General features: G+C 35.2%; 2 protein-coding genes across 20 annotated transcripts; one reads left to right on the forward strand and one right to left on the reverse strand.

Annotated features, from left to right (window-relative positions):
• Positions 1-260: 260 nt before the first annotated feature.
• On the reverse strand, positions 261-4,235 carry LOC111480439 (U-box domain-containing protein 12-like). 6 transcript variants are annotated; one of them, XR_002717838.1, is made up of 4 exons: positions 3,467-4,235; positions 2,027-2,985; positions 1,184-1,227; positions 261-423 (listed from the first exon to the last, which is right to left on the reverse strand). XR_002717838.1 is itself a non-coding variant. In XM_023125474.1 (3 exons), exons 1-2 carry the CDS (start codon positions 4,036-4,038, stop codon positions 2,070-2,072), a joined length of 1,488 nt encoding a protein of 495 aa, XP_022981242.1. In that variant the 5' UTR covers positions 4,039-4,235; the 3' UTR covers positions 1,105-1,227; positions 2,047-2,069. The 6 variants fall into 6 exon arrangements, 2 of the variants coding, with proteins under 2 accessions (XP_022981242.1, XP_022981243.1); XR_002717836.1 differs by having other exon boundaries at positions 509-1,227; XR_002717839.1 differs by lacking the exon at positions 261-423 and adding an exon at positions 435-557 and having other exon boundaries at positions 2,047-2,985.
• Positions 4,236-7,051: 2,816 nt separating this feature from the next.
• On the forward strand, positions 7,052-13,210 carry LOC111480437 (cytochrome b561, DM13 and DOMON domain-containing protein At5g54830). 14 transcript variants are annotated; one of them, XR_002717828.1, is made up of 8 exons: positions 7,052-7,312; positions 10,782-10,873; positions 10,980-11,024; positions 11,135-11,179; positions 11,676-11,691; positions 11,860-11,903; positions 11,998-12,080; positions 12,683-13,210. XR_002717828.1 is itself a non-coding variant. In XM_023125472.1 (2 exons), exon 2 carries the CDS (start codon positions 7,455-7,457, stop codon positions 10,152-10,154), a length of 2,700 nt encoding a protein of 899 aa, XP_022981240.1. In that variant the 5' UTR covers positions 7,052-7,312; positions 7,417-7,454; the 3' UTR covers positions 10,155-10,618. The 14 variants fall into 14 exon arrangements, 1 of the variants encoding a protein (XP_022981240.1); XR_002717829.1 differs by lacking the exon at positions 11,860-11,903; XR_002717831.1 differs by lacking the exons at positions 11,676-11,691; positions 11,860-11,903 and having other exon boundaries at positions 10,977-11,026; positions 11,989-12,080.
• Positions 13,211-13,965: the final 755 nt, after the last annotated feature.

Here is a 13,965-nt window from a genome sequence, read left to right on the forward strand (position 1 = left end):
TTTTTTTTTTTTTTTTTTTTTTTGTCATTTTCATTCACATTTTAATTTTTATATTTGAAAAAAATTATTACTTAAATTGTTTATTTTTCATTAAATATTCACTTGGTTATTCAAGTTTTATTTGATTTCTTTTTTTTAAAAAAAAAAAAATTAAGTTTTAAAAAATTATATTTGTTTTCTCGTAATTTTTCTTTCTTTCTTTAAAAATTTATTTATTTATTCCAATTTTGAAACGCATGAAAAGTAAATTAAATCCAACGTCCAAAGAAACATCCTTGAGATTTCACAAATTGTACAGCCCCACACAATCGCTGTCGGACAGCACAGCACAACACAACACAACACAAATCTACAAGAAACCATTTATTAAGTATAAGCAAATAAGCACCCGGAGCTTTAAAGTTTCAAATGCTGCAGCAGCAGCTGCTGAAGATGATGAACATCAAAATTAAATAAAAATCAATGTCCAGGTAACTATATGGATTATAACACTCAAAGTGTCACCCACTTGATATTCAGGAGGATTCTCATTCTGTCTTCATTGCTCGAGATAAGACCTTCATAAATAACTCAACTACCGATCATAATTCTCATTACTTCACACATCAAATCCCCACTAAATATTAAAAAAAGAATGGAAAGAGACAAATAAGTTATTCTCAACCTATCAACATATCATACCCCCATAATGTGATAGACAATAAATGAAAGTATCATACTCCCGTTAATGTGATAGACAATAAATGAAAGTATCATACTCCCGTTAACGTGATAGACAATAAATGATAGTATGAACTTACTTAATAATACTAATTTTTTCTCAATTATTGTGTCAACAGTACATTTCCAAATAATTCTAATTATTGTTGCTAGATCACTAGAGGCACTGGTAGAGGGTGTCATTTTCAAATAATTCTCAGACACATTAACTGCCTACACCTTCCACTTCCTTCCCCTTGTTTATTGCAAGTCCCAGCTACTTTTGGTTTAACAACAAAGCAATTGCAGCACCAGTTAGTACTTGATTTTGTGCAGAAGACCTATAGAATAGCTAGCTAGTCCAAAGTTAAAGAGACCCAAAAGTTCAAAATGAAAATAAAGAAGTTGCAGAGATCAACTTTCAAAATCTATATTGAATTAAAAGCACTGTAGCATAATGCTACATTTGCAGTAGAGATGTTACCTCTACAGCTCACATCATCTTTTACAAGGAAAACTGCATCAATCCTGAAGAATGAAATATAATATAGCTTTTTTAGTATAATTCAAATCATATCATGTTTATAAATTTCTTAAGAAATGTTATAGAAGATCCTGAGATAGAGAGTAAAATATTGGAGAGCAAGAGGCAAGATGTTGGGAGACAAGAAGGGGCAGTGAACAGTACCTGTTTCAGCTACACCTTCCAAATTCAAGGAAAATAAATAAATAGCATTTTCAGGTTTCTACTTTCTAGGAGGAAAAATAATGTTTTAAGAGAAATATGTGTACCAGTGTAGCTAATATTAAATTCTACGGGGCCAGTGATGTATACAAGGAACAAGAAAGAATAATTGGGATCTCCAAAAATTTTAGAGTCCCCGACTATGTTCTATCACTAAATTCTATTCCTCATTTAGTATGGTTTTGATTTCATGAACCTAAACTTATTCGGAGTATAAGATAAGTTGGTTTAATCTCTAAAAATTAATAAAATTTAGAAGAGAACAAAACTACAAAATAGATGAAATGTTTCAGATGTTCCTCTAAAATGGTGTTAGAAATTAAATAGCATAAGATGTATGCTCATATAATTGACCATAAAAACTAAATTGCAAAACATCATAACAATGATAACTAGAGCATATATTTAACCTAAATTATTAAACAAATCCTAAATACATTTGTGATATTAAATTTATAATAAACAATAAGTCGAATTAACTTTATGATGAACAATAAGGCTAGTTAAATAACACCCACAAGAAAAAGAAAAAAAAAAACAAACTGCACAAGATAGATGGTTTTATGAAGAGAGACGACTAACTTCAGAATTATCGAGGATACCAAAATTCCTGGCAGTTAGGCACTCAAAACGGCAAGCTTCTTGAAGTGGAGCTTGATGTGAGGGACTTGAAATGATCAGAAGGCACAAGATCTTGAGGCAAGTTCGCTCTCCTAACGATTCTCCTCATGTTGTTTTGCAAGCTCTGCAGCACCAATTGCTTCACAGCATTCTTCTCTTCACTCACCAAATCATCCAATCCTTCCACTTCTGCAGAACCAAGAATTGGGTTTGTAAAAGAAGATGAACCACCACAAATTGGAGCAGAAGAATTCCAACTATAATCCTCCGATATCTCTTTTTCTTTATCGACCCTCAAAATCTGCAATATCCTCGAGGCCCTCTTTTGAGTTAACGTACTGCCCAAAAGAGTTAGTTCCAACAAAGCGGATGAAATCCCAGCTTCAATCATTGCCTGTCTATCACGATAAGATTTGTGCGCCATTGCCATTAAAATATACGAGGCCTTCTCTTGGCACCCTGGCGAATCACCCCAATTCAATACATCAATTACTATTGCAAATGAATCTGGAAAAGTGCTTATGGCTTCTCGGCCTTCTGGGATTGATACCACATTGCTTAAAATAGAGAGAGCTCTTTCACTGACTTCCATGTCTCCCATCGAGTTTAGAAGAAATGGGATCAACTTGGTTTCTAAGATAAATGGAACGTTGGATGGGAAAATAGAGAGGTTATAAAGCGCACGTAGAGCATCTTGTTTGACTTGTGAACTACCTTTTTTGTCTGGGTCGTATAAGTTCTTCACCAGGAAAGGAATTGCACCTGATGACCCAATTACCAGTTTGTTGGTATCTAATGCGCTCAAACCGAGGAAATTTGCAACTATGGCTTCGGAGACACATGGATTTATGGAATTATCAGATTCGATCAGCTTAAGCATTTTGTGAACAGTACCTGCTTTGACAATGTCCGCCTTGTTCCTGCAAAGAGGGTAACCAATTAACTAAATCCAAAGAACCCATAATTCCGGAAATAAAGTTGACATCCATGTATGTAAATTAGATTAAAAAAAAAAAAGATTATCATGTGGCAGGGGAATTAAGACAAAACAAGGACATCCACATATCAATCACCGGAGAAAATCACAATGGAATCAGAAGTTTATAGAACTTGGAAAAGAAAGCATCAATAAAACAAAAAATGGCAGAAACATGTTAGAGAGAATACTGAAAGTGACTCATCAGTACCCAAACAAAAACATATGAAACTGGATAATCACAAATCCCACGCAGAATGAAGAACACATGGAGATTAGGAAAGAGACAGAGAAGGAAAGAACAAAAAAACAACCGATTAAAAAAACGCGCGTTAAGTAAAACATGTGAAAATCAAGAAAATGGAGAGAAGAAAGTGCAATAAACAATTCAAAATCGGAAGATTCCAATGAAAAAGAGAACTTACATATCGTTTCCAATTCCAAGATTGAGCAATGCATAAAGCGAGGCGATCTTAGATTCATCGTCTTCCAAATCAAGCATTCCAACCAGCGGCGGAATGGCTCCGAGTACTGCGAACGTCTCTCTCGCTTCAGCATCTTCTTTTGCAAGCAACCTAACTCGACTGGCAGCAGCTCTCCTCTTCACCAAAACATCATCCTGCAGTTTCTTCACCACGCATATGAACTCCTCCAGATCCTCCTCCTCCTCCGTCTCCTGCCTCGATTCCTGCGATGACTCCAACCTCAGAAGATCCAACAGCTTCTGCGACTTCGCATTGGACCGCTTTGGCCTCACCGACTGCCGTTCATTCACAATCTCGGACGCCGGTTTAATTTCCGAGGCAACAGTACCATCGCCGTCGTGGTGATAACAATAGTGAAAACTTCCGCTACAACTTACAGCGTCAAAAATCTTCTTACGGAATGAAGCAGCGGAGAATGACGTACGAAGGCGAAAATTTCCGCAAGAGGCAGTGGAAGTGGAAACTCGGTCAAAAACTACAGATCCGACATTGTTTCTTTCACACTTGACCATATCGGAAACCGGAAACTGCTTCTGAAACTAGAGTGCAGAGAGAAGAACACCGCGAGGAATCTCCAGAGGAAGAAGAAGAAGAAGAAAAACATTGAAATGCATTATTGCTTTGATTTTGCTCCCTTCTTCGATCTCCTTGAAAAAATTCATTTGGTTTTTGCAGAGCTTCACACAATGCTCAGAAGTAGAAAAGAGTTGGCAACTTTAGCGGCAAAAAATGGCGTACCGAAAAATCAGTTGTGGCATTAAATAAAATAATACAAAATTGTTATAATTTAGATAATAAGAAAAAATAGACATATTATTTCAATATTTAATATCAATTTATTATAAATTAATTATTAAAAAAATTAGAATTTAAATGGTAAGTTATTTTATTTAATATAAGTTATTTGATAAAATTTAGGAAATAAAATTTTATATATAATTTTTTTAAAAAATAAATCAATGAATAATTATTATTTAATTTTTTATATGCATATTGTGTCGTTATTTCAAATGTAATGTAGGCATGTTCGATTTTTTGACAAACAATCTAACAGACAAAAAGTCAATATGTCAGACTGTCATTATTTTTTACGTAATTCAAACATGCGTCATATTCACCATTAGATCAGCACCATGTTCGATTTTTCAATAAACAGTCTAATAGACAAAAAGTCGATGTGCCAGATTGTCGTTTATTTTAGACGTAATCAAGACATGTGTCTTAGTCACCATTAGATCAGCACTGTGTTCGATTTTTCAACAAATAATCTAATAGACGAAAAGTCGACATGTCAAACTGCCGTTTATTTTAAACGTAAACCATACGTGCATCCTAATTACCACTAGGTCAATGATGAAAAGTCGATGTGTCAACCTATCGTTATTTTAGACGTAATGCAGATATGTGTCTTAGTCATTACTAGGTCAACACTAAGTTCGATTTTTCGATAAACAATCTAATATATGAAAAGTCGATGTGTAAGCATGCATCCTAGATACCGCTAGGTTAGCACCATAATCTAATATATTACAACTTCAATGTGTTGGATGATCAAAGTCCCACATCGACTAGTTTAAGGAGTGATCATGAGTTTATAAACAAATAATACTCTCTCCATTAGTATGAGACATTTTGGGGAAGCCTAAAGCAAAATAATGAAAGCTATATATTTTTTAAAAGATTATTTTTAAATAATAATAAAAAAAGGAAAAATTAAATAAAATCCCCACATGAAGGAGACTTCCATTATTTTGTCCTTGTCAACCACTTTTATTTTTTATTTATTTTTTTATTTATTTTTTTTTTACCGATAATATATATATATATTGTTTAACTGTTAAGCTCAAAACTATATATATATATATATTTGGAAGGTTTTAAAACAAGTTTATTAATAAAAAAATTTCATATTCTTTAATTAACGGTGTAATTTTATAATTCACCTCTTGGGGACCAGCATCCTTATTAGCACACGGCGGTGCCTAACTCTAATGCCATTTATAACCGTTCAAACTCACAGCTAATAGATATTGTCCTATTTGGTCTGTTACGTATCGTTGTCAGCCTCTCAATTTTAAAACGTGTCTGTTAGAGAGAAGTTTCCATATCCTTATAAAAAATGATTTGTTGCCCTGTCCAACTGATATGGTTTCAAAAGTGACATGTTGAATCTCGAACTTTGAATTTGGTTCTAATTAATGAACAATAAGTTTTACCTACGTTAACTGGGTTTTGATGATATTGTAATGTCTCATGTCCAAGATTCGACAACTACTCGACACGATTATCAACTTATGTAGTAATTATCCATTTTTTTAAAAGATTTTCTCGATTATTTTATCTTTAGAATCATTCTCATTTAAATGTGGTTTCAGTTCATTCATATACTTTTATTTTATTTGGACAAATTTAAATTTTTTAATAATAATAATAATTATTATTTTATAGGTGTTAATGCTAAAAATGTTCACAAAAGTTGATAATATAGAGACAAAAACCATGTCTAGATTAAGTTTAAATGTGTTTTTATTTTTTATTTTTAATTTAATTTAAGAATATTAATAAAAATTTTGAAAATGAGAGAGTAAATTGTTTTAATGAAAAAAAAAAAAAATTAATAGTATTACCGTTGGATATTTTTAAATTTATTTAATTAAAAATATTATTGAAATTTTTGAAAATTAAAATATTTTTATTAATTTAGCGCATAAAATAATATACACACGTAGATATCGGAGAAGTTATTAATATCTTGTCCAAATTATTATTTGTTTTTAATACGTATTTAATTGTTAATCATTAAAATGTAAAATATTTTGGGTAGAATAGGATAGTGTAGATGCTAAATTTATCCCTAAGGGATTAATTGCACACAATATTTTCATTAATACAATTTAAATATATGATTTAATAATAATAATAATTTTTACAAAAATTGTATTGGTAATTTTCATCTCAAAAAAAACATAATTGTTAAATTTTTTTAATGGAAAATGTTTAATATTTTTTCGAGTTCAAATGTTGCAACAAAAAGGAACGAAGGACATGTCTTCGACCCAGCATAACATTGAGGTTATCTGGTAGAGCAAGAAGCTGATGTTGTCATTTTGTTCGATGAGAATGACGATCAAAAGTTTTATCTTTAATGTCACCAAAGTCGTTATCGACATCTCTACTCGAAAGAACAACCATTCTTGGAGATATAAATTTTATTATTTAATTAAATAAAAATTATGCAGAGGACGAAAAATATATTTTCCATCTAAATTAAAAAAAAAAAAACTCTTACTAGTATCACGTTTTAAAAATATATATATAATAAACTTTCAAAAATAATCTGAATATATAAAAAAAAAATTATATTACTAATTATTTTATTTATAATACTATTTTTAAACCTTTTTTAAAAGTTTATGGGCAATTTTAAAAATTTAAAGATGGTTAATAAAAATTTAAAAATTCAATTATATTTTTATTAATTTAAGCGATTATATTTAATTCTAATTTTTTATTTCGTTCCGTTTCATTGCAGCTCGTAAACAATTCCTTGAACTTAGACCAAAGCATCAAAATCCACGAATGGAATTTTTCTTTATTACCACCATTTTTTGTACACGATCTTGAATATGTTGCCGATTGCTTAACGCACTAACCAAGATCAACGTGCCAGCAAAAAAAGCTGTCCAAGTCCCGGCCTAGAAACCGTCCTCGATTGTTGGGTTGTTGCATTTGCAATTGCAATTGAATTTCCGATCGGGAATCCATTATCACCGTCCGAGATCTCTGGTAATGGAACAATTTTGATTCATTTCGTTTTTAGACTTCGATATATATATCTATTGTTGAATCTAGATCCAGAGGTGTTTTTTTTTTTTTTTTTTTAATCCTAGCGAGAGGGTGAGTCGACTTGGATCCCAATCTCGTCCTCATGCATCACACACCCATTTTCGTTGGGTGTTTTATCTTGATAAGTTCGATTGTTTGTTACTATGTGGATGCTGGATCTGGTTGTTCTAAAACCAGTCCTCTCGTCGATTTCGAGTCCGAATTTCAAATGGTACAGCACCAACTTAGAGGTTCCTTTAGGATAATCGATGATTGCTCTTTTAGGGTTTCAAATTTTGATATGCTTTCTGGGACCGATGTGCACTGGTGGGGTGCGATCGCTCCTGATGTTAATAATTTCACCGCCGGGTTTGTCGTGTCTGATAAAAAGCTTAATGAGACATACAAAAACGCTTCCTTCATTGTGCATTTGAAGAAGAATGTTAAATGGGATCAGATCCAAGTCATTGCCGCCTGGGACCTTCCTGCCGCATCAGATTTTGGACATGTTATTCTCCGGAAACCAAATAATGGATCGACGGGTAGTCCCAGTGTGGCTCCGTCTCCGTCGGAAGATGGGAATTCAGGGGAAGATACGGGTTCGATTTCTATTGCGCCCACCTCGTTCGAGAATTGCAAAATTTTGGCAGATAACTACAGGGTTAGGTGGACATTGAGTACTAAGGATAAGTTGATCGAGATCGGACTGGAGGGGGCGATTCCGACGACGAACTACATGGCATTTGGGTGGGCAAACCCGAATGGGAGTTCTAATCTCATGATTGGGGCGGATGTTGCCGTGATGGGGATCAACGAGGATGGAGTGCCGCTTGTGGATGATTTCTACATCACAAGGCTCAGTGAATGTATGATAAACAAGGATGGTATGGTGCACGGTGTTTGTCCGGATACAATTTTCGAAGGTTCAGATCCTGTTGGTTTGGTGAACAATACTAGGTTGATTTATGGGCATAGGAGAGATGGGGTGTCGTTCGTTCGGTATCGAAGGCCGCTGGTTACCGTTGATAAGAAGTATGATGTGCCAATCAATCATACTGCAAGTATGGATGTCATTTGGGCTGTTGGACCAATGAAGCCGCCTGATGCAATTCGGCCGTTCTATCTGCCTCAAAATCACGGCGGGACTTACGGGCATCTGGTTCTCAATGTTTCAGAGCATGTGAATGATTGTTTGGGTCCGCTTGATGCAGAAGACAAGGAGGATCAAGATGTTGTTATTGCAGATGCAAATTCTCCTCTTGTTGTAACTAGTGGTCCGGCTTTGCATTATCCAAATCCTCCAAACCCTGCAAAAGTTCTCTACATCAACAAGAAGGAGGCTCCTTTACTGAGAGTTGAGAGGGGGGTGCCAGTGAAGTTCTCATTACAAGCTGGGCATGATGTTGCACTCTACATTACTTCGGACATGCTCGGTGGAAATGCGACACTGAGGAACATGTCTGAGACTATTTATGCTGGAGGACCGGAAGCTGAAGGAGTACAAGCCAGCCCGACGGAATTAACTTGGGCACCTGACAGGAATACTCCTGACCAAGTCTTTTATCACTCAATTTTCCAACAAAAAATGGGTTGGAGAGTGCAGGTTGTCGATGGTGGTTTATCAGACATGTATAACAACAGTGTTTTGTTGGATGACCAACAAGTTACATTTTTTTGGACACTGTCCGAGGATTCGATAACCATTGCAGCGCGTGGTGAGAAAAAGAGCGGTTATCTTGCTATTGGCTTTGGAAGTGGAATGATTAATAGCTATGCTTATGTGGGTTGGATGGATGAAGCTGGCAAAGGTAGAGTGAAGACCTACTGGATTGATGGAAAGGGAGCTTTAAATGTACATCCAACAAAAGAGAATTTGACTTTTGTGAGGTGCAAGTCAGAAAGTGGTATCATTACTCTGGAGTTTACACGTCCCTTGAAACCTTCATGTCCTGATGGCCATGGACCACAGTGTAAAAATATAATTGATCCCACCACTCCCCTAAAGGTTATATGGGCAATGGGTGCTAAATGGGTGGATAAACATTTAAGCGACGGAAATATGCATTCTTCTCGAAGCAGTAGGCCTATGCGAGTGCTGCTTATGCGTGGTTCTGCAGAGGCTGAACAAGATTTACAACCAGTATTAGCTGTTCATGGGTTCATGATGTTCCTTGCTTGGGGTATTTTGTTACCTGGTGGGATATTGGCTGCTAGATACTTGAAACATGTGAAGGGTGATGGATGGTATCAGATTCATGTTTACTTGCAGTACTCGGGTTTGTCAATTGTCCTACTTGGCCTCCTTTTTGCTGTTGCCGAACTTCGCGGTTTTTATGTCAGCTCAGTTCATGTCAAGTTTGGGATTGCTGCTATACTCTTGGCATGTATGCAGCCAGTAAATGCATTTTTCAGACCGAAAAAACCAGCCAATGGGGAACTGGTTTCCCCCAATCGAATTTTATGGGAGTATTCACATGCAATTGTGGGCAGATGTACAATTGGTATTGGTATCGCAGCGCAATTCACTGGAATGAAGCATCTAGGCGATCGATATGACAGTGAAAACGTCCATGGCCTTATCTGGGCTCTAATTATATGGTTTATGATCATTGCATTGATGGCTATTTATTTGGAACATCAGGAGAGGCAGCGGAGGCGGGACAGAATAAATGGAAGAAGCAATTGGGTGCTCGGTAATGAGGACGATTCTGTTGATCTATTGGGTCCGACTATTTCAATTGAAGGAAAAGAATCTCATCCTTCAGGAACTATGGAAGTTCAGTTAGAACCTTTAAGAAGATAGACTTTTCATCTCTAAACCTATTCTTTTTTATATGGAGTTGGTCCATTCGCCAGCTTTGATTTTTCACAAAACGGAGGTAGTTGCTTTGAGTTTTGTTCTTGAAGCCTTCGTCGAGAACATGTAGGGGTTTGTCACTTCCCCCACCCTATCTAGTCTGCCGAAGATCATCATCTCTTTACTTTTTATGATATAACAGGACACCTCTACACAATTGAAAGGGATCGTTTCTACTGTTTGTTTTTTTGTCACAAAGGATAATAACGCTGCAAGTTTTGTCATGTTTCAGCTACCTAGTTAGGAGGTTTATAGGCGTGTCCACCATGAGAAGCAAGAAGTTTCATTTAAACGAAATGAAAGTGATATATGTTTGTATATATGAAACTCTCACTGATACTCTTGCTCTGCAGTGAAGATACTTGCAATTGACATTTATCAAATCCAGCGTAGCCCATTTTTGTTCCCTATCTTTATGGTTCATTCTGTCCTAAACCTCTCAACTTTACCCTAATTAGCATGTGAAAAAAAGAATTTCTATTTGAATGATAGAATTGTCGAGCACATTTGATAACGTTTTCTCGTGCAATACTCCTCCATGTGTTCTTGACTTTTTGAACTTCAAATTGACAGATATCAAGTGGAAATTTAATTTAGTAGTCTTCGTTGGAAATGGTTATCTTGTTTTCCTTTGACACTTGACTCTGTTACCTTTGGTGAAAGAGGTGATATTATTATTTACCATTGTTATGTTTCTTATTATGTTTTTAGGCCATTTATTTCTTGATTATTTAATTTCTGTTGTACTTGCGTTTCCCTTGATGGAAGAAGCTGCATGTCAAGCCTGTGGAGAAAGTGCTAATGTTCTCGCCTGAGGTGTATGATTATTCCATTTCAATCTTGATTTTGTGCCTCTGTTTGTAACTGATGATTGTTATTGACTTTCTTTTTTCACCCTTCCACATTTTATCTACACCTTTGATTAGCAAAGCTTCTATGTGGAAAAGATCACCTGGTCTTCAGAGTAGCTGGTAAGTGAGATCCGATCGTTTCTCTTTTGGCATAAGAAAAGCTAGACAAAAATTTACAGTTCTGATGTTTTTTTGTTCTAATTTCTCCAATGCATGCATGGTTTTTTTCCATATTTCTGTAGATTTGCTTGCCCTTTTACCGTCCAGCTAGAAGTTCTCAATTCTAAACATAGTCAGCCCCCAACTGATTTTATTACCTGTTTCAAGCACAGCATGGGAGTAGTTAAGCACTGTTCTTACTTTTTTGAAAACCATTGTATCATTAAATGTATCATTTTACTCTTTACACAGCAGGAGAAACCACACCCTCGTGTCACACAGTTTCTCTAGGAAACTTAAATTAATTCATTCATCAAATCATTAAATATCTTCATGTTTCCCTTCTCCTCCATTTAGATTTTAAAAAAGTCCACCAGAATTTTTATGAATGGCTTTAATTACTATCACCCGAACATCATGATGACTATGTTTCTGTTAAGTTCTTGATTTTTGAAAGTAGGGGAGGCCAAAGGGTAAGTACAGAGAAAAAGGGTTTCTGATTCTGAGATAAGGAGATCCTCCTTTATGTTTTCTTGATTCTGTTGGCTAAGAAGGATGGCTGGACAGACCCTCGCAATGTTGTTCCAAACATTCCTCTACTTGTACTTACTGCTAATCCTGTTGCTATGAATCTATGGTAGAGAAATTCACAAGAAACTCTTAGCATCCAATACAGCATATAGCAGTAAATCGTTCTTGGTGCTAGCAAAAGTCGTCTTTTATGGCTACATTTTGGAAATGATTTGTCCACTAATCTGTTTATCCAAAAGCTTTTACAGGGAGAAGTGCCGTGTGTGCTACGTTTATGAACTATGGTCAGGAACCGAAAGCAAAATTTTTACAAGGGACAGTGGAAGACAAGGTAAAGGTTCATTACCCCTTCCCTTTATTTTTCATATTCTGGTCATGAAGTTGAATATTCATTATAGCCTGTCCTGTTTTTCTGCCTTTGATGGTAATCATATGAGTAAAATTGTTAGTGATTGGGCCTTTGTGCATTAGGGTGAGTTTTATTTGACTTTTGGACAATAGAAAGAGCTTCTAAAACCTTTCAGGGATTGGTTATAATCAATAGCCTGAGAATTTTACAAATGTTTAGAAGGCATGTGCTTTTAGTGGAATTGCTTAATCAAAAAGCACTCACTTAAAAGGTATTACATAAAATTGATTCTATGGCTCTCACTCTTGGGCTATGTTTGGGGGTATTTATTTGCTCCTATTGCTCGACTCGAAAATACTTCGAGAGAGAATTTTGATGAGTATGGAACACTAAAATGATGGTTAAATTTTAATTTTATTGTTGAGAAAGTTAGAATTTAATTCATACGGTAGTAAAACTTAAAATTGTCATAGTAGTTTGATAATATTTCACATACCATGAAACTTAAGAACTAAATCTTGTAGAGATTAAATTTGTAATTTAATGACGGTGATCATCGACGGTGATTGGTTTATTTTTTACAGATATTTTGGTCGGGATTCGTTGACTTTGAATGTTTGTATTAAATTGACTTTGAAATACATACCCCCACGATTTGCCAAGGAACTATTGCTTTTGGTTGTGGTGGTGCTTTTAGAATTTGTTGCCCTTCTTGCTCCACTGAACATTGTGACCATTTATTTCATTAAAAAAAGGCTTTAGTTGGTTGGTTGGTTAGTATGGCTTATCTCATCATTAGGTTCTTTATTTTATTTTGGTTGTCAAATTATGAATAACTAGGAATCCTTTCATCTACACCTTTGTGAGACATATGGCCCCGACTTAATTTCATATGGTAAGGTACGACTTTAATAATAAGATGATTAACCGTTTATAAGGTTAGTTTAAACTTAATCTTTCAATTATGTTGGGTTGAGTCCTGAAGTTGAATAAATAGTAAAAGTAAGAGTAACCCGCCACCGGTCATCTAGAGTGTTCCGCCGAGTATCTTTTGTCCCTATGGTTATTGAATGAAGATGCAATAATCCATTTTGCATAGGACACCCCACAATCTTTAGTGGTACAAATTCTTTGCTCCCCACTTGAATTCAAAGTTCAAAGTACTTGTTTGGAGACCATGTGGTTGTCTTTGTGCCTTTCAATTTCAGATTCCCACATCACTAAAATCCCTTACTTTTTATTAACATGGTGGGTTTGTAAACTTTCTTTTGTTTTAAGTACGTAAGTATACTCAATCGTGACAGTGTAAAAAAGCGCTCTATCAGTTTCTTTATTACTATTCAATTGTTTTGCAGGTTGTACTGCTTGTGTTCTTTAAATTTTAAATTAATGCTTATGATTTAATGAAAATTTTTATAAATGATTTATTTTGTGGGAGTAGACGGGTTTGGTCAAAAGTTGCTACTAGGTGCAAGTTGATGTCACATATCATCATCAAGGAAGAGTAGTCGAAAGCTAAGGTTTGAGAACAAAGGTAAAAAAGTTGAGTGTTTTTTTAAGTAATACTTAACTCTAAGTAATGGGGAAAGGGAGAGGAATTGAATTGAGAGTTAAATGAAGGAGTGGTCCATGCATGATGATTCAATGGCATTGGCGACTAACCAACAATAGAGAGTCCCTAAAACCAAACGATCAATGTATTAAATATAATAATAATATAAGATAATAAAAAAACGAAGAAGGGGGAGAAACTCCCTTAACTTACCTTCATCCCCTTCCTCTCTTCTGTTTCCTCTTTTCCTTTTGCCTCCTCTCTCTCTCTCTCTCTCTCTCTCTCTCTCTCTCTCCTTACATCTCTCTCTCTCTC

The sequence above is a fragment of the Cucurbita maxima genome, unplaced genomic scaffold, assembly GCF_002738345.1.
Source record: "Cucurbita maxima cultivar Rimu unplaced genomic scaffold, Cmax_1.0 Cma_Scf00006, whole genome shotgun sequence".
In the NCBI taxonomy this organism is placed as follows: domain Eukaryota; kingdom Viridiplantae; phylum Streptophyta; class Magnoliopsida; order Cucurbitales; family Cucurbitaceae; genus Cucurbita; species Cucurbita maxima.